Source organism: Pieris rapae, chromosome 19 (genome assembly GCF_905147795.1).
Source record: "Pieris rapae chromosome 19, ilPieRapa1.1, whole genome shotgun sequence".
Classification (NCBI taxonomy): domain Eukaryota; kingdom Metazoa; phylum Arthropoda; class Insecta; order Lepidoptera; family Pieridae; genus Pieris; species Pieris rapae.
Window position 1 is genome coordinate 4,631,533 of NC_059527.1, and position 18,273 is coordinate 4,649,805.

The window sequence follows — 18,273 nt, forward strand, 5'->3', positions numbered from 1 at the left end:
AATTCAATGCTTGTAATAATAAGACAAACACTCCATTGTTCTATCACCAATAGACAAAACCTCCATAAAATATAATGCTTTGGTAATTGAAAAATTTATATTCTAAATGTTAATGTCGCTGATAAGAATAACAACGCATGGTCACATGACCATGCCCCCAAAATGTTTACTGCTGTATGAGAGTAGCAGCCCTAGTAGTCAGTAGTGTGGTAGCGGTACCGCCTGGTACGTATTGTGATCGTTTATCCGCTGTGATTTATCTACCATCACTCGTGGTGGGAAACATGAATCGTTACTTAAAGTTTCATAGATTGTAGGCCTAAATTTTTGATCTCATATTCTAATTTGCTTAGTGATAATATCTTTCGGAATTGTTAATGGTAAATCCAGAAATTCTAAATTTGTGGTCACTCGCTTGTCATCCCCTGTAACGTGCGACAAGTGTACAATTGATATCTGACAGTTGACAGTTGACACTTGACAGGTACTCAAATCACAGACATTTTTTACTTATACAACAAATCGAAAGTTTTTCTTGTCTGCAAATTGGAATCTCTTTTATGGAGGCAAAAAGTATTTTTGTAGGAAAACTTTATGGGAATAATTTTGTATTGGAAATTGTGCACTTGTTGCTCGAATCGTTCGTGTTAGAGTAGTGGAATAAATCTTATTGCGATGCTTTAACTTAGATGTCTGTAAATGACTAATTTTATAGAACTGTTACTGAGAGGTCGAATATTTTGATCGCTGGAGGCCGATGGGCATTCGGCGGGAACGCTTTAATGAACAGATTTCATATGAAGATAATAATTACGAGTACAAACGTTTGAACCCGCACTCAGGGGCAATAAGATGGATTCACAAAATTAACTTTTAATATGATGTTTATTGGAGTAATCCAGAGAAGTGCCTGTTGCAACATAAAATTGGCAATATTTTTTAATAGTATTTCGTTGGTAGGAGTCACTTTCGGTGTTCACGATCACTGTAGAGGCGTTAGAACCCGTGTTCTGTGTTCTCGAAGCTTCTCTTTGTGTGCCTTCTAGCAGTTAGCGCGGTTAGGCGATATACTCGACTCCGTTTCATTGTTTCGCGTTCATGCTCGATCTCTTATCCTTCCGTTCCGCGTCTCGGGACAGTCGGCGTAATAGGGTTACGAATAGTTGTATAGCGGTAGTCTTCCAATTCCTTGAGACGATGTGCAGTGTCCGCTGCGGGGGTTCCTTTGGGTTGCCATTGTAATATCAAAGATAGATTGGTGCCATTTCGATGTACATGCGGTAGACGTAAGTGTTAAGTTAAGTTCGCCGGTCAGGGTAGAGCTGAAATAAAATGTTGTATCTCCGCGAGTGTGGTCGGCGATGCGATGTTTTATTTCCGTGTTGTGTCCAAGTGAAGGTCAAAATTGTAAATATACGTAGGGTTTATTTATTCGATTGTCGTGGGATTGATGAATCAAAATTTTATTGTGAAAAATAAGTTTTCGTAGAATCGTAGTTCTACGAGCCTAGGTCGAACTGAAGCTATAATATTGGAAGTAATCGTAGAGTGTTAGGTCAGAAGTATACTTTCGTATTTAAAGATCGAAATTTCCTCGTAGTTATACATAATAATAAATATATACATGCGAATGTTGTTTGATAGTCCTAAATATTTTTTTATTTTGATAGTTCTGTATTTTGAAACACGAGAAAATAAGCCAATATCTCATTTATCATTTATAAATAAATACTTAATAATAATATGTATGTACTTTAGACTAACTTACGGACGGATGCATTTAGTCGCCCAGGTGAAAGTAATAGAGATAAACATCAAAAATAATTTACCGAGTCTTTTCTAAAATAACGTCTTTATTAAGTTTTTTACCAAGCCATTGAGAACAGTATTATTTAGAGAAACTAGATGTTCCATTATTCGGATAGTATAAATCTATCCTCTACCAACTTAGTGATCACCAATGAAGAATATTATTTACCTACAATATATATTTAGCGGCAGCATCGGGATCTCTGAGCGATGTTGTGAAACCATAGTTTACGTGAATGGAATAGAGACACCAACATAGTGAACTAGTACATAAAGTATATATAAATGTATATTATCGTGTGTCCGCTCCCCGACGCTCCGCGAGGCTGGCACTCCTATCTTAGATTTAGTAATATATTTTTGTTATATGTTCTTGTCTTTATCGTGGTTGTTTTTATTATTGCTTCGCTGCGGTGTCACCCTGGCCGAGTCGGGAGGGAGGCGGTGTATAGAGAGCGGTCCTTCTTCGTTACGACATGTAACTCTATATTTACAACCCTTACTTGTGTATCGAAGGGGAGAGATATATATCGTAAGACGAGGGCCCTACTAACCAGTTGGGATGCACAAATTTCACGACGACCCACAAAAGATATTTTTGCAGGCGATTATCGGTTCGGGAATGTGTGCGTCTTCGCTGCCCCAACTATTTTACATACAATACGATGTTAGTTACTAAACTAGTGTGTAATCGAGATATTTTTCATTTACGTAATCGTCAAAAGTTTTCTTAGTTGTATTTCCTAATTATTTCCAACCGTAGAAAAGACTGAGTCGATATGGATCCACAGTTTACACCGAGAATACTCAATGGGAGGATTGGCAGTTTATAGGTTTGTTATGTTTTGTTAATATCGGAGCGGTTGTGGTGTTGGACCAACCAGTTTCTTTGTAAATCGTAAAATTTTGTTAGGAAATCGTACATATCTTAGCCGTTGATGATAAATGTATACCTATATCGGTTCGAGGTAGCGCTGGTCTGTCAAAAACGGGTCAGTTCACCTCCATGTGCCGGTTTATTGAGCAACAGTGAGCCTTGTGTAATCATTATGACTAAGGTACATAAATATTTAGTTCTATAGTACGTTAGATTTATGCGAATATCTGCTTTGTCAACTTATTGCGTTGCTTACATTATAATCATACGGAGTACAGCCTAAGGATTTTAACGTTTTTTTATATACTGAGAGCTATTTCTAAGTCGCTGGTTTTGTACTATTTATAGTTGTATAAAAATTATATCGGCTTTAAGCCAAATTGAAGTTTTGGAGTGTTTTACATACCTACTTTTAATTCCTACTTTATTAAAATTCACAACAAACATCATGGCATGATGCTTTCTCGCGGTCATTTAGCGATAGCTCTACAGAGTTTTATTGACCAATATTTTTAACTGCAACTGTTTTTTTCTTTTATTGTTAAAATTTTTAGGCTAGTTATATTTTATGACATAAGTTAGGTTTGTTAACTGGTGTATTACATTGCACGTTATTATGCCTTTACAGCCTTCTTTTCATATTTATTCTTATTCTTGTACTCTGTTTCTATTTGATTTGAGTTTATTTTGATGATACCCGAAATGTACCTACTGTTTAGAATATTACTAGTTCAGTCATTTTATACTTTTATAAGTAGCATTTTTTATATTAATTGCAACCGCAAGGGTTCCTTTGACATATATATTTTACGTTGCCTCTCGGGACTAAATTATTTTATATTGAAGTTACATTTTTGGTATTATCGTTTACATATGTTATTTTATACATATTCTTATACAAATTATTATTTAACGTTGATTCTTTGAGAGTATACCATTACAATTAATGTAAAGAGGCTGTAAGGGGTATTATGTAGTCAGCATTATGTATATGCTTTAATGTGATTTTTTAAATGTACTCTTTATTATTATTAGAATCATCAATCAATATAATTAGCGAACTAACAAAGCGATTTTTAATAAATTTTTCATTTCATAGTGATTTATATTTAGATCAAAATAAATACAGAGTTTATTTAATTTTATGAAAAGTATACATTGTAAAATTATTCGATAGCGCTCGGTATGTCGGGCCCTTATAAAAAAGAAATTATATGAATGCAAAAATAACGAGTCACGATTCTTTTAGAAGTCGCCATGTAGTGGAGAAAAATAAACGTGCCATGATATTTGTGGCTAAATATCTTGTTTCTTTTATAACTTCCCCAAAAAGTATTTTATTCCTGATTCCATATTCACAATTGAAAAGATAGCATAGAAAAGACGCACCAAAACAGGTATATCTTCAAAAATATACCGTTTTAAAATTAAAAAAATATAAATAAATATGGCAGCTTCTAAAGTTGGTTGTATGCACTAAATATTTGCGTACATGCTGTCTCAATAAAGACAAGCTATGAAGTTGCCGTGGAAGATAATGATGATGTAAAAAAAATGTAAAATAATAATGTTATTAAATTATAAAAATGTATTTTATCTAGAATCTATTTCTTTGGTATCTTTTATATCACTTTCCTTCTGCTTATCATTTGTTATTTCAGCATCGTTTTTTAGGTTCGTGTGTGTGACTTCGTAAACGCAATTTTCATTCTGATGAAATTTTTGGCAACAACAAATTTTCTGGCGTCGGGTAAAACAGGGGAGATGATATCTTCTGATTTACAAAGCCCCAATGATGCTGTCAAATTTCCCTATAAATAAACATAATATTAATATGAACTTTTATAACAGATATTGACAGTTCAGCTGGCTTACAAGAAAATGGTTGTCGTTTTAACCACTTAACAAAACATTTCGTGCTTCGAGGCTAGTTTTCCAATCTAGGATAGCAAGCCAGTTCCAGTGAGCTAGCAAGCTAGTCCTTCTGGCTTCGTGTAGACAAAACTAGCTTCATTTCTGACCTAGTAAACTAGTTTACAAACCAGGATAATTTTTAATGGGATGGTGTTTTATTTTTTAGGACAGTAGCGCCCTCACTACTGATTTAACTATCCTGGCGTGTGTACGTGGGTAACACTGAAAATGTTTAGAACTGGCCAGTTAGAAACATTGCTTATGAAAACTTTTTTGAATTTCAATTTTAGAACTGTTTCGTAACCCAATATAGTATATTGCATTCATTTTTCATTTAGTTTGTGAATTGGCGGCAAATCTAAAACTCTTGAAACCTGAAAATGCGACAAAATTTTCGGTCAATGATTTATTATTACTTTCGTTGTGGGCTTACTCAATAGCAAAGCTATGATAGGCTGTGATTAGCATTACATAATGAAGCCCTCGTGCCACTATTTATAATTGATTTAACGGATTTTAGCGTGGACGTAGCAATCTCAAAGATGATCCGCGTTGGGATTTGGAAACGTCTTTTTACAGACGTAGATTACAAACCTTTTTGGCCGGGCACATTTTTCTATTTCAATATGAGTCTGAAGATCTGAGTCTATACTCTATACATACATTTTATTTGTTAGTGAATGTATCCATTTTGTTAAGTGCGATGTTCTGCTGCACACTAAAAGTGATTTAACGGCGAGTGATTTAATATAGTAATTTCCATCACAAACAGTAAAAAAACGCACAAGTAACGATAACATTTTTTAAGAGGTTTACTAAACGACAAATTAATATGCAGTACCTAATGCTAAAGAATAAACTAAAGTAGTGAAAGTTAATTTGATATATTGTTCGTGATATTGAAATATTTGTTATTTTTATATTAGGTCAGTTGAGTAAGTAGGTAAATATTAAGACAGGTAAAACAGGATTAGGTAAAATATAAAAAAAAATCCTTAGCATATTATTTTTTGCCCTCAATAGGGTCACGCTTGACAGTCGGACAATATTATCGAAACCAACTGTGAAGTATGCTATGTTAATTCAAAGGTGAAATTCAATATTATTGATCAACTGAAATGAAATGGCCAAAATGGGTATGTCATACTTATGTTATTATCATACCACTGAAATTATATTCTATTCATCATGAGCAACATTTATTTAATTTTTCTTTTGTCCACCAGATATATAAATGTATCAAATATTGTAGTATTCTATTTCAAATCTCCATATACATACATATACTATATAATCTTTAAGTAATGGCAAGTTACTTGACCAAGCTCTTCCGTATGTGTTGATATGTTTATTAAGCTGATATAGTTAAAATATTTGGGCAGTCTCTGCAAATTAACTCAAAACCTATTTCCATTATAGTTAACAATACATGTAGTTATTACGTATGCATGCTCTATGAGTCAGCTAGGGAATTTTAGGGTTAGCCCTGAGATTATAAATTTTAATAAAGGAACCTAAAACAAACATTGCTTTATATAAGCGTAATTTGTTGTCACAATATTCTATTTGACCTGCAAGCAATTGTCTATACGAAATTGCTGCGAAATTTACTGGTAAAATACACATAAACATATTATAACAGTAACGACGCTATTACGATTTAAAAAAATTTAAAGTTCTAAAGGCGGTTAGGGGTTGACCAACAACCTAGATTATGTAGATATGCAAATGTTATGTTTAGATGCGTTGGAAAGTGAAACAGATCGATCGGACAAGCGATGGATTTAAACAAGAGTTACAAGAATAGTTAAAATAATAATAAAATAATACCTACTAATATTTCCATGTTTTTATTGTTAACATATTAATATCGATGGAAGTAGTGTTGTTATGATAAAATACAGAATAAAGCCATAGAGCGTCTTTGCGGTTTAAGTAGGTTTAAAATAGGATGACAATAACGTTGTGAAATTTGCCTGTAGACTACTTACTTTGTCACTCTTTCTCGAACAAACGAATTGCTGCAAGCCACAGGATAAAACCATATACTATCATCATTGATCGTCATTGTAAATATGACAGAACAAGAAAAACTTAAATCAATTTGTAAATAAATGCAATTCACACTAATCCAGATTTAACTGGAAAATGTGTTTTTCCACATTTCAGTTTGGAAAAGCCCATTTCTATCTTCTTCAATTGTGTGAGATAAAAACGCAAATCTTTTATCGAATTGTTTAAAAAACGTTAGTGTCATAACACTTCGGTTAGTGTTCAGTGAGGACAGCAACGAGTAAGCGGAGTAATTCACGAAACTAATTTCATTGGACTGCACATATGAAAGTAAGTAATGGTTGAAACTGCACCATAAGATTCACATATTCGCTAGCGTTATACCTATAACGTACTGTGTTCTTTTTTTATGGAATACAGATATATAAATCAAGACGGTAGTTTCGATTTTTGATTAGTATAAATAAATAAAAATCATTCAATAAGACCATATATTATAAGTAGAGTAATACTTATAACTATGTTAGCAAAATATTAAAATATTCAATTCATAAACGTTAATTCGAGGCACCAGGCATGTACAAGAACCAAAGTGTCTCAAAACAGCACATTCGGGTTTATTAACTATAAACATACTTATAATTTCTTTAATATTCCTATATTTCGTGTAATAAAATTAGTATTTTTGCATATTCTATAACTTCTGCTCATATATATACATCACAGGCACATAGTATCAGTCAAAATACATGAGTAATACAGGATCGAAGTTTCAAAAGTGAAATGTTAAATTGGAACATATAACATTTTTTTTATTACGTTGCAAGGAACATTAATAGTTAGTTTAATAAACTCTCTTATATAGTTAGCAAAGGAAAAATATTTTATTTATTGCGTAATCGTGGGATGTTTTGTGTAGTCAGCCTTAATCAAATTTGTTAAAGTGCCTGTGTTTTTAAGTATAGGATCCTGGGATTTAATAGCTAGTATTGATACTTTGTCAAATCATCAAGACAACAATACTGCAGATGACTGGGTAGATTTCTAAAATTTATACCAATGAAGCTAGAACCTTATTGGTCTGGGTTTCAGGTTTCTGTGTGTGTTCCGTTATCATTTCTCCTTCACGGTTAACCTTCAATGCTTGACATGTCGATAAGTCGACTTTTTTGAGTCTAAAACATGACGATTTTCTCACGATGTTTTCCTTTACCGTACGAGTGAGTATAAATGCGCATTTAGACAGCAAGTCAATTGCTGCACAGCCGAGGATCGAACCTACGACTCTAGGGATGAGTCGAATGAAACTATAAGTGGAATTTATAGATGTCTGGAATTTAAATCTTCTTTCAGATGTCCGGCTCTGGGGATAAAGACAGAAAACCATTTCAACCTCCAGCTCATGAACGGCCTCACGGACCGCCAGATTACCCAAGAGCTTTGCAGAGACCACCAAACTGAAGACAGTAGTAGGATTAAGGGCATCCCAGTATTCTGTCTGTCTGTCATAAAACTCTCAATAAATAATCATTTAATTTGGTCAGATCTCAGCTACTGGAACTTAAATTCGATTTATGTTTTAAATGCGGATTAGATAGTTCTAAATACATACTATTTAGAACGAACCGAATTATACTTATTTAATATAAAAAAGACTTGTATTAATTTAACCTTGGTGGCTTAACTAATGTGACATTAATTTCGTTATATGTGAAAGATTTTTACAAACCAAATCCAAATGTAAATTTTTTATATGAAAAGCTATATACTAAAATCTTCTTCGTCTTCCATACCTAATTAAATTAATGTTATTGAAAAGCTTTTAAAGTGATTTAAAATAAATAAAAGTTAGGATTAAGCTAGCTTAAACCTTTGGTTAAATAAAAATCTATTTAAGTTGAATATATTTTCTTATTTTCACACCATTTCTTAGAATTGCACAACTACCAACTATATTGCTAAAACCACTATAAGTGTCTTCACTCACACACATAATTAACGCCTGTTTATTTACAATATAAGTATAAAAGTATATATATATATATACATTACATCAAGCGCGGCAATGCAGAGAGCATTAAGGTACACTGGTAACACAAGATCGAGGTTTCTTTTTATCAATTTTTAAAAGTTATTATTACTAGGTTAAGAATATTAGTAAGAGCACACATAGAGGAAGTCGTGGACTTCAGAAATTTTGTGAAAACATGTGTTCAGTTTGCCATGGCTTAAAATTTATGAACGATACTGATTCTGATGTACAACCAAAATTCCAAATTAGTTTAATGATCTTAAGTATATTTCAAGACATGTCAGATAGCCAATTTACAGGTTTTCATAATACAATAGGTTTGACATGGCTAAAGTTTAGTCTCAACTTTGTATGGTGAAACACTCACTAAAAACACAAATATTATCACATTATACAATAATATTATATATAAAAATCTTAACTAGAAGGCATATTATAATGAATAATGTTTCTAAAATCAAATCAATCATATTGACACATTGAGTGATTATATTATGTTACATGTGTTATTTCTGTATCTGTTTCCTTATATATTATTTTTATAAGAAATGTGTTTAGCCTTCTGCCTAATAATAATAACGCCTTCGACTATGGGTCTAAGGCATGCTGATTTCGATATTCGACAACCGGGCCTTAACATTCAACCTTAGCGATGACATTGCGACTATCTTGCTGAAGTTACTTGAGCAACATTGCTAGTTAAGGTCACGTAGTAAAATAGAATTAAATACCGGAATACAGTAGTAATCACACGAGTATGTATGCTTGATATATTATAATTTGATATATTAAAATCTTGATATATTAAAATTTAGTCTTGAGAGAATACAATTATTACCGTTTTTGGCAACAACTTAACTTTTCATATAATTTGTGAAATTTACTTCATGTATTTGTGCTTACTTACTTGATTATTGAGAACATAGAGTCTCTAGAACAATTGAATTACTATTATACTATATGTAATAACACTGACTAGGGTACCCAACATAGCAGCATAATTCAATTTATACATGTTTCCCGCTTTGAATTGTAGGCTATTTGTACTGATAGCTTGCTTAAAGACGCCCAAAACTTCTTTTGTAGCAGGTTCTAAAAAAATTTTATTTAGACATTTTTTACGGATTTACACGGGCTTATCATCTTATCTGTGAAAGAATTTAAGCACACTTCCATAATTATAATTTGTATATCTGTTTATAAAGCAAGAAACAAATTTCTATAACTAATTTAGTAAGATCACTTTAGTGTTTGATAAGCTATGTTAAATTATCTGAACCTCTGAAATCATCTCGTTTTTTGAGACGATTTTATGTTTGACGCAATTCATTGCTGATTCAAGAACATTTATCTTAAAGACTACCTATCCGAGATTAATCTAGATCATATGTGACATTTATGCATATAGTTTTCGGGTTTTACCACTTCGATAAAGATCAGTTTCAAGATATCTCTTTAGATCAATGTTTATTGAGAAGTAATCTCTAAATTTACTCACTTGTGTTATAACATTTTAGATTTTCATAAATCTATATTGATTTATAATGATTCGCATACGAACTCGCTACAGCGAATACATCGTATTTCGGCCATACATCGCGCAAAGGCGATGAGAACTTGTAGAAACTGATCGTGGTTGGTAACACAGAAGGCAAAAGAACACTCGGCCGTTCACCAACCAGATGGAACGATCAAGTGAAAGACCTATCGTCTTCAGAGCTATACAGTGAGGGAAGCGCTGGACAGAAACCGATGGACGCATTGATAGTTCGCTCTGGATGCTTCGTTGCTGCCCACGACGCTCAGACATGAGCTGCCGACTAACGAGAGAGAGATTTATAATGATAAGACATTTTTTTTTATAATAATTACTTACCGCAGCGAAACTCAATAAGAAGCTTTATTATAATAAGATCAGTCCTTTCCACCTCTTGCCGTATTTGGTCATCAATAAAGCATCCAATGCCGAACCAGAAGAATGGCAGGAGACCATTTACAGCTTTTAACAATGGCGTATCTGTCTATAGAGAAAAATATCATTTTACACTTGTGACTTATTCTATAATTTTTGCATTTTGCATGGCTGAGCCTTCGACAGTATGATATTTTTGTCAAGTCAATCGTTAAATTTATATGTATAGAAAAACCAATTCTATTCGTTCCAACCGTTTCCAACCGTCCTTTTAGTTCCAATGAAGCTGGACGCTGTTTAAGTTTTTTCATGCAAAATATTTAGTGATCTTTGATTGATTTTGCTTGCATCTCTAAGGGTACAAAAGTTGCTTGTTTATATTGTCAATAGGTGGGTCAACACAGAGCGAGCAGCCTCGCGAGGAAACTAATCGCGAGGTGACCGCGCGCACGCCCGAACCATTATGCTCGTTCGTTCATTTAGCAAATAAGACATCATGGCACCACACATACTTGTTGCGGTTTCTGCTTTTGCTTTTATCCTTTTAAATAAGATTATAAAAAAGAGAAGACAATAAAAAGACGATAATGGATACAGACAATATATGAGAATAGATTATATAACAGAAACGAACTAAACATATAACCTTATCATATCCTGATCAATCGTGAACTGTGTAATTCTTGTATCTCCTGTTCGTTTTGTAAATGTAATTCTCTATTTGCTATTCTTGAATTTGTAAGATTAGCTTTTTATTTATTTATTTATTAACACTTTGTTGCATTACATAAAAGGAAAATATTAAACATAATTTAATGACAAGCAACTGGCGGCCTTATCGCTTTAGAGCGATTTCTTCCAGACAACCACTGTTAGTAAAGGAAAAAAAACCACTATGAGTATATTAGATAAGGTAGGCAAGAAGTGCAAAAATAAAAAAGGAAAAAAAAAAACAAAACGTACTTAACAGAAACAAAAAGAAATAAAAATAAACTTAACTGATACAAGTTACATAAAACAAAACAAAAAGTAAACAGTGCACATGAATCATGACAATCTAAGATGAAGAAGATCGGTCTACGTCAGTTAGTAGTTAGTGGTATGACATGGACAGGTAATGTTTATAAAGCAGAAATTTAAAGGAAGATAGAGAAGGAGCTAAGCGAATAGTGACGGGAAGTGAATTCCATAGCCGAACTGCTGAAACCTTAAAGGAATCGCCAAGAAAAGAGGAGTTATGAGATGGGATTTCAAGGGTATAGTTTTCGGAAGAGCGTAAACTATAGTTATGTGAACCCAAAAATTTTTTAGTTTTAGTTAGTTATTGTAATATATATATTTATTAATAGATTAAGGTTCTATATATTAATATAAATTTATTTTGTTTTTTATATAACTTTTGGTTATGCACTTTTTGCACCCATCATTTTCTTTTATTTATTTCTTTTCTTACTAGGGTTGCCTGGAAGAGATCGCTTGTTAGCGATAAGGCCGCCCGTTGCATCCCTTGTAATTTATATATATTGTGTTATTTGTGTTTCTTTAGCAACGAAGTGTAAATAAATAAATAAATAAACATATGTCAAGTATTATTATATTATACCTTTTCGGTACTTATTAACGCCACTGCGCTGACAGCAGATGAAAACATGAGCCACGTAGTTAATATCATCTGTAACAACAAAATAAAAATTATATGATTTTGTTATGCGTTCAAAATTTTATGTATTGTATTTTAACTGTTAGAATATAATGCGCAATCTTTATTTCTTCACGTTTTGCTAATGTATGTAAGATGTACCTTCTTACCTGCAAGCTATGAATTTTTTGTAAATATTGTACACATGTACTAAGATGGTCATACATTTTGCAGAGATGTTTCAGGTCAAAATTTCTATGTTTAACTTTTATAAATCTGATGTCATAACTAATTAAATACGTAACCAAATTGTTTGGCTCAGAAAAGCCCTCAACCAAAAAGCTATCTTCTGAATTCAACCTAAATATATCACATATAAAAATATTGATTAATTTTAATAGCGACAGAATTAAGCATAAATGCGTATAAAAATGCAGTAATGTGAGGTACAATGGTATTCTTAAGAGAAGTATAAATGGAGGGTCGTAATCGAGAATTTCCTTTACAATGGCAATTATATAGATAGCCGAAATACACGTTATCCATACATATAGTTTAATTGTTAATAATTTCACACTTTTATTTGTAAGCTTAAGTCCCGATACGACACTATTTATAACCGCATACAAACGTTTATTCAGATCTTCTCTTCGCAAATTAGTTAGAAATATTATTAAACACACAATAAATTCATTTATGTTTCCAGTTTCGTCGTTCTTTTTTATATGAAGTGATACAGTAAAATCTATAGTAAGAATAGAGCTGTATATTATAGAAACTGCAATAATTAAAGACCAAAACTTGGATAGAATCCCTATGCTACTCGAAGGGCGTATTTCAAATGGTTTTCTTTGTCCAAAAAATGTAGAAATGTAATTAAAAAATCGAAAATAGTGATAGAACATGTTCGACTTAACCAACTGTTTGGGAAATAATAAAATATTTTGTAGAAGATTGTCTAATATTTAATCAATTCAATGAAATTATCGTTTTCATAACTGTAAACAACCAGAAACATATACACATATAAAATTTAAGGCTGCGACATATGATCATCATACTGTTATATCAGCGTTATGTTATACACTCTCAGTTGAGTTTACACTAATAAATATATTCAGTCTTCAGGTGTACTTTATTTACTCTATCATCTCGATTATATATCTTGTTATTTTAATTATGAAGCCTCATCACCCATCACCCGTAAGGTTTTATGCTTCCGCATTTGCCTCTTATCGGTCATATAAATATACTAAACTTTTGTTTATTTAAATAATATTATTATTCTTATCTTATATCTTTAAACAAGCAATTCTTGTGTTATAATTGGAGTCTCGGGATCGGCTCTAACGATTTTCATGAAATTTAGTATACGGGGGGTTTCGGGGGCGATAAATCGATCTAGCTAGGAATAAATGATAGAAAATAACAAAAAGGTGGTGTTTGAGTAGTCCCAATTTAAACTGAAAAAAAAATGAATCTTCCTGACATCTATCGGCGAATAATAATACTATTTTTTTGCTTTAACGACAACAACAACACTAAAGCTATTCCAGCATATTATATATTCTATATTGTTTATATTTCATCATTTTATTAGTATGTAATTCGTATAAACATTAAAATGCGGAACAAACCGTGTGACAATCCACTATTACATTTATAAATTATATCTGTAATCAAACTCAGCTTTAAAAACGAACCGTGTCATTAAAACGAAATTAATTAATTATTCCACTGATAAGACTGTCACATTCCGCATTAGTATTTTTTTTTCGGGGAATTAGTTTTATTTGCTAATCTAAATTTGCAAAATCGTGCCTTAAAATTTGTAGAAATGGAGAAATTTTATATGCTATATCTAATCAATAGATAAGGCATGTGATAATTTATTTATCAACTGATACATGTACAATAAACAATTGGACAAAGAAGCGAATAAGTGTGCACTAGTTTCATATTATTTAGATAATCCATAAATACTTGAAAATGTCATACGGTAAGATTTTTTTAATTTTATAAATAAGTTGTTTTCTGAAAATAAAATATTGTTTTCTTATTATTTATTTAGAATAAGTGGTGGTTCTGTAGATATTAAAATTATATTTAAAATTGCTACACAATTGAGTGGGAAAATGAAAGCCGAGGTATATCCCTGGTTTAAAAAAAATATTTCTATTTATGATATCTTTGAAAATTATGTTCCAAACGCTTTCTCGAAATGCATGATTCGTTCGAATTACTCATAAAGATAACAACAGTATTATTAAAGTATGTAGTATTTAAATAAAAATTGTAGGTATTGACTTAAGAATTAAAAGTGCAAATGATAATGATGGATATTAAACAGTTAGGAGTTCAGGAAATGTTATGAGATTTTTCCAAAGAGAATCATGAAGATGATAAAAACTTTTTCAGGCCCTCCATACGGTGGTCCCGGTGGTCCTCCATATGGTAGTCCTCCATTCGGTGGACATGGGGGCCCACCATATGCTGGCTACCCGCCTCCTCCCGGTGTCGTCTTTCCTCCCACTGTGGTGATGCCAATGCCGGTATACCCTCCACCGCCACACGCTTACCCTCCAACACATACCTACCCACCAGCATACCCACACCCTCAGCCGCAGCCACCACCGGATGATCCAGTCAACGTCATTGAAAGTAAGTAGTATTTAACAAAACCTGTAGGTATATTAATTAACAAAGTATATGGAAAGAGATAAGATGATGTCTTAAGTATGGGTACTAAAAAATAATAACAACGTAAATCTTAAAATAAAAAAGTCAAACGTATAAAGATTTTTCTGGATTTATTGCAGTTACTAAGGTATGTGCTTCGGCTGGGCAGAGACCTTTAGAAAATGAATGAAAGAAGTATCTTGAAAGTAATTTTGATGCAGACAGCGCAAAATCATTATTACCTCCTGCTTGCTGACTATTAAATGTGGTCTATGGCAACAAGAACTGCCTTGAAAGTCTTCAATAAAATATGTTTTTTTATGGCCTCATATATGACTTTGGTTTTAGATAGAGAAAGTAAGTTAATATATTTTTTTAAAGGTTTTATGTTTATTATTATTTCATTATTTCCAGACGACCCGCCAAAGCCATTTGGTGATTCAGATGTGGACTGGGTTCCCACGTCATCTCATGCTGCAGAGTCACTATCCAGCCGTGTATTCGTGACAGGCAGAGAAGGATGGGATAGCAGCCCTCTGTGGACTATCAGAGCCCATCACAATGGGAATTTGATCCCTGGAAAGCTAGCGATAAAGCATAAAGTTGCTTATATCCCTTATGCGGGAAAGGAAGTACGCGTACATAACTTTGAGGTCAGTGTTTCAAATGAAAGTTAGTCTTGATTGAATCAAGTTTCAGAGTCAGGATTGTGTGACTCTTGTCAGGAGTATATGGGTGCAAACTGAGATTGTTTATAACAACGCGTTTTATTTCGTTGCTCAAATGGAAAGTGGTGTATACACATTTCGTTTCGTCCTGAACGAAACTTTGTTCGTCTTTAAATCTAAAATTATCATTATCATGTTATGTTTATCAGTTTTTACAGATTAAATTCTACATTTCTATGGCTTAGTTTGTAAAGTACTTTACACTGTTTGTATTTGCACAAGAAATAAATTATCTATATACTAGAATTCAACTAAATATTTAATGTTGAAGCTTTCAAAACAATTGTTTTCAGGTTTTGTGTACGAATCCGAATAAGGTAAGATGGATTCCATCTAGCAATGGTGCAGTGCCTCCAGGTGCTATACCCGCTGGCAATACACAAAATGCCGAGCCATTGTACATTGGACGAGTTAGGCACAAGGGTTCGCTTACTCCTGGAAAGGTAACTATTCATATTTAGCTTGTGGATTTGAATTATCAGTCTAGTGTATAAAATTAGGTCACCAAATAACTTTAACAATCTGATGACCTAACCGAATCTGTGTTAAGTGTAATTATTACATCTATTCATCCATCAGTTAGGCATTTGTGTTGGTAAACTTTAAAAATAATGCTACTCAAAGGCATTTATGTCAACCACTGTTTTAATTCCAAATAATAAGGCGTTGCTCCAATTTTTAATATGTTATTGTGTGTTATATAGTGTTTGTGTTACTGATTGTGCTAGTTCAAATATCAATCAAGAGGTTTTACCCTACTACCCCATTTAGGGTCTACCCCTAATAATCGTAGACTTAAGAATAAGATAAACTTGATTTCAAAACGCACTTGATTTTAACATAATGACAATGTCTCAACTTCTGGCACTCATTGGAGGTTAGAGGCACCTGGCATAGGCACTTGGCCGAGGCACGAACTAACCTAAATTTCGCGAATTTTGTACACGTTTTTGATAATCATAAGCATGCCCTAAATTATTATATAAATGAATTTTGATTTGATTTGAAGATCAATAAGAAGAAACATTACCGATTTGTAGGAAGCCAGACTTCTAGCGTTTCTTTTACAATGCTTAAAAAGCGTTTCTTATTATAATGCTTCTTATTGCCTCTCCAATTTTGCATTCAGTGTCTGATTTATCCAAAAGGGCCAGTTTCTTCAAACACATGTGTATGCCTGGGTCTTCTATTGCTGAAACTTCTTTATAATTCACTGTTATCTTCTATTATGAACAATTATAGATTTCTAATATATTTTTTTAGGTTCACCCCAGTCACAACTGCTGTTATATATCATTTGATGGATCCGAAGTATCATACAAAAACTATGAAGTTTTGTGTATTGTAGGTGGAGGGCCACCTCAAGGCATTGCCCGCGCTGTACCGCTTTAAATGATATTATTACTCTCGGCAAGTTACTTGGCCAAATGTTTCTTGGTTGGGGAAATTTGGGGAATGTACTTTAGCTAACATTAAGTTTTTAGGCATCTAATGAGTCTGGTCACAACTGTGGGGAAGTATAAATTAGAATTTTTTTACAATTTGGCAAAATATAACATTAATATAAGATGTATCTTTCAGTAAACTGTACAAAGCATTAAGAATACGATATTTTTTTCATAATATTAGTCTTCAAAGTCCGCTTTATATAGTTACTCTAAGTTATGAGATTAATGTACATTAAAACCATGATATAGAAGGAGGTGCTCATTGCGTGGTTGCTTTGTGTAAATATTTTCAGCGCTTTTACCACTATTTGATAAGAATGAGCACTCCTGATAACTTTTGCTAATATTATAAAATTTATATCCATTTTAAATATGTTATTTTATTATATATTATAGAACAAAACGACCAGTGATTTATTTGTACCCTGTTCGGCAGTTACTGCCTTGATGAAGATCCTAAATGCCTTGACAATGATCCTGTACAATAGATTAAATTATTGATCATATAAATACTTTTTCTAAGCAGTGTTGGCCTAGTGGCTTAGCGTGCGACTCTCATCCTATTGTCGTCGGTGCGAACCTCGGCTGTGGACAGGACCTGATTAATCCTTAGGCTAATAGGGCTGCAGCCTAGGGCGAGACGATCTAGGGGGCGCGAGCGCGCTGAAATTGCATCTTTTTCAACTAAACAGAAACAAAACACTAAATGAACTGTGAACTGGATCTACAAGCAGATGGAAAATTTTATTATCCGAATTAGATTAAGAATCGGCAGTACTAAAAATCTGTCAAGAACTCGAATAAAGTCAAAGTTAAGAGACCAAAATAGAACAACTATGTGCGACTGATTTAAGAGAAACCTTTGTAGAAGAATGCGTCCATTTGGCGCAGTTTTTAAAATCTGACACCGACACTGACCATTTTATTTCTGCCAAAACCAAAAAGGGTTTGTTGTAGTTAATACAAAGTTTTAATAATTCATACATGTTCCCGAATGTGGGGATAATATTAAGATTTTTCTTTTGACAATTAATGACAGCAGCCAACAGTAGCGGCAATAGGTCTTTTCCAGCACTTTTTTAAGAGTAAAAAGTTACTTGCGCTCCACACTTCGTCAGAAAAAACTTGCAGCGCTCTTGCTAATGTAAATAAAAAGTGTTTTTAACAAACTATTAAATTTGAAAAAAATAAAAGTAAGGGGCGCATCCTACTAAGGGCCTGT

At 32.9% G+C, this 18,273-nt stretch overlaps 2 protein-coding genes across 2 annotated transcripts; one reads left to right on the forward strand and one right to left on the reverse strand.

Annotated features, from left to right (window-relative positions):
• Positions 1-9,490: 9,490 nt before the first annotated feature.
• LOC111001630 lies at positions 9,491-13,107 on the reverse strand. The gene is made up of 4 exons (XM_022271575.2): positions 12,367-13,107; positions 12,161-12,229; positions 10,522-10,666; positions 9,491-9,737 (listed from the first exon to the last, which is right to left on the reverse strand). Exons 1-4 carry the CDS (start codon positions 13,099-13,101, stop codon positions 9,577-9,579), a joined length of 1,110 nt encoding a protein of 369 aa, XP_022127267.2. The 5' UTR covers positions 13,102-13,107; the 3' UTR covers positions 9,491-9,576.
• Positions 13,108-14,061: 954 nt separating this feature from the next.
• On the forward strand, positions 14,062-17,204 carry LOC111001637 (protein TonB). Its single transcript, XM_022271583.2, has 5 exons — positions 14,062-14,195; positions 14,615-14,857; positions 15,290-15,528; positions 15,897-16,046; positions 16,867-17,204. Exons 1-5 carry the CDS (start codon positions 14,186-14,188, stop codon positions 16,993-16,995), a joined length of 771 nt encoding a protein of 256 aa, XP_022127275.2. The 5' UTR covers positions 14,062-14,185; the 3' UTR covers positions 16,996-17,204.
• Positions 17,205-18,273: the final 1,069 nt, after the last annotated feature.

What these genes read in the sequence shown, in the direction of transcription:
- LOC111001630 (XM_022271575.2), bottom strand. Translation starts at nt 13,101, where the DNA reads ATGTTCTATCACTATTTTCGATTTTTTAATTACATTTCTACATTTTTT. An exon ending in AAAAAATTCATAGCTTGCAG is followed by an intron (nt 12,230 to 12,366) that starts GTAAGAAGGTAC and finishes TTGTTGTTACAG; the next exon opens with ATGATATTAACTACGTGGCT. An exon ending in TCTTATTGAGTTTCGCTGCG is followed by an intron (nt 9,738 to 10,521) that starts GTAAGTAATTAT and finishes AAATTTTTTTAG; the next exon opens with AACCTGCTACAAAAGAAGTT.
- LOC111001637 (XM_022271583.2), top strand. An exon ending in TCCAGTCAACGTCATTGAAA is followed by an intron (nt 14,858 to 15,289) that starts GTAAGTAGTATT and finishes CATTATTTCCAG; the next exon opens with ACGACCCGCCAAAGCCATTT. An exon ending in TACGCGTACATAACTTTGAG is followed by an intron (nt 15,529 to 15,896) that starts GTCAGTGTTTCA and finishes AATTGTTTTCAG; the next exon opens with GTTTTGTGTACGAATCCGAA.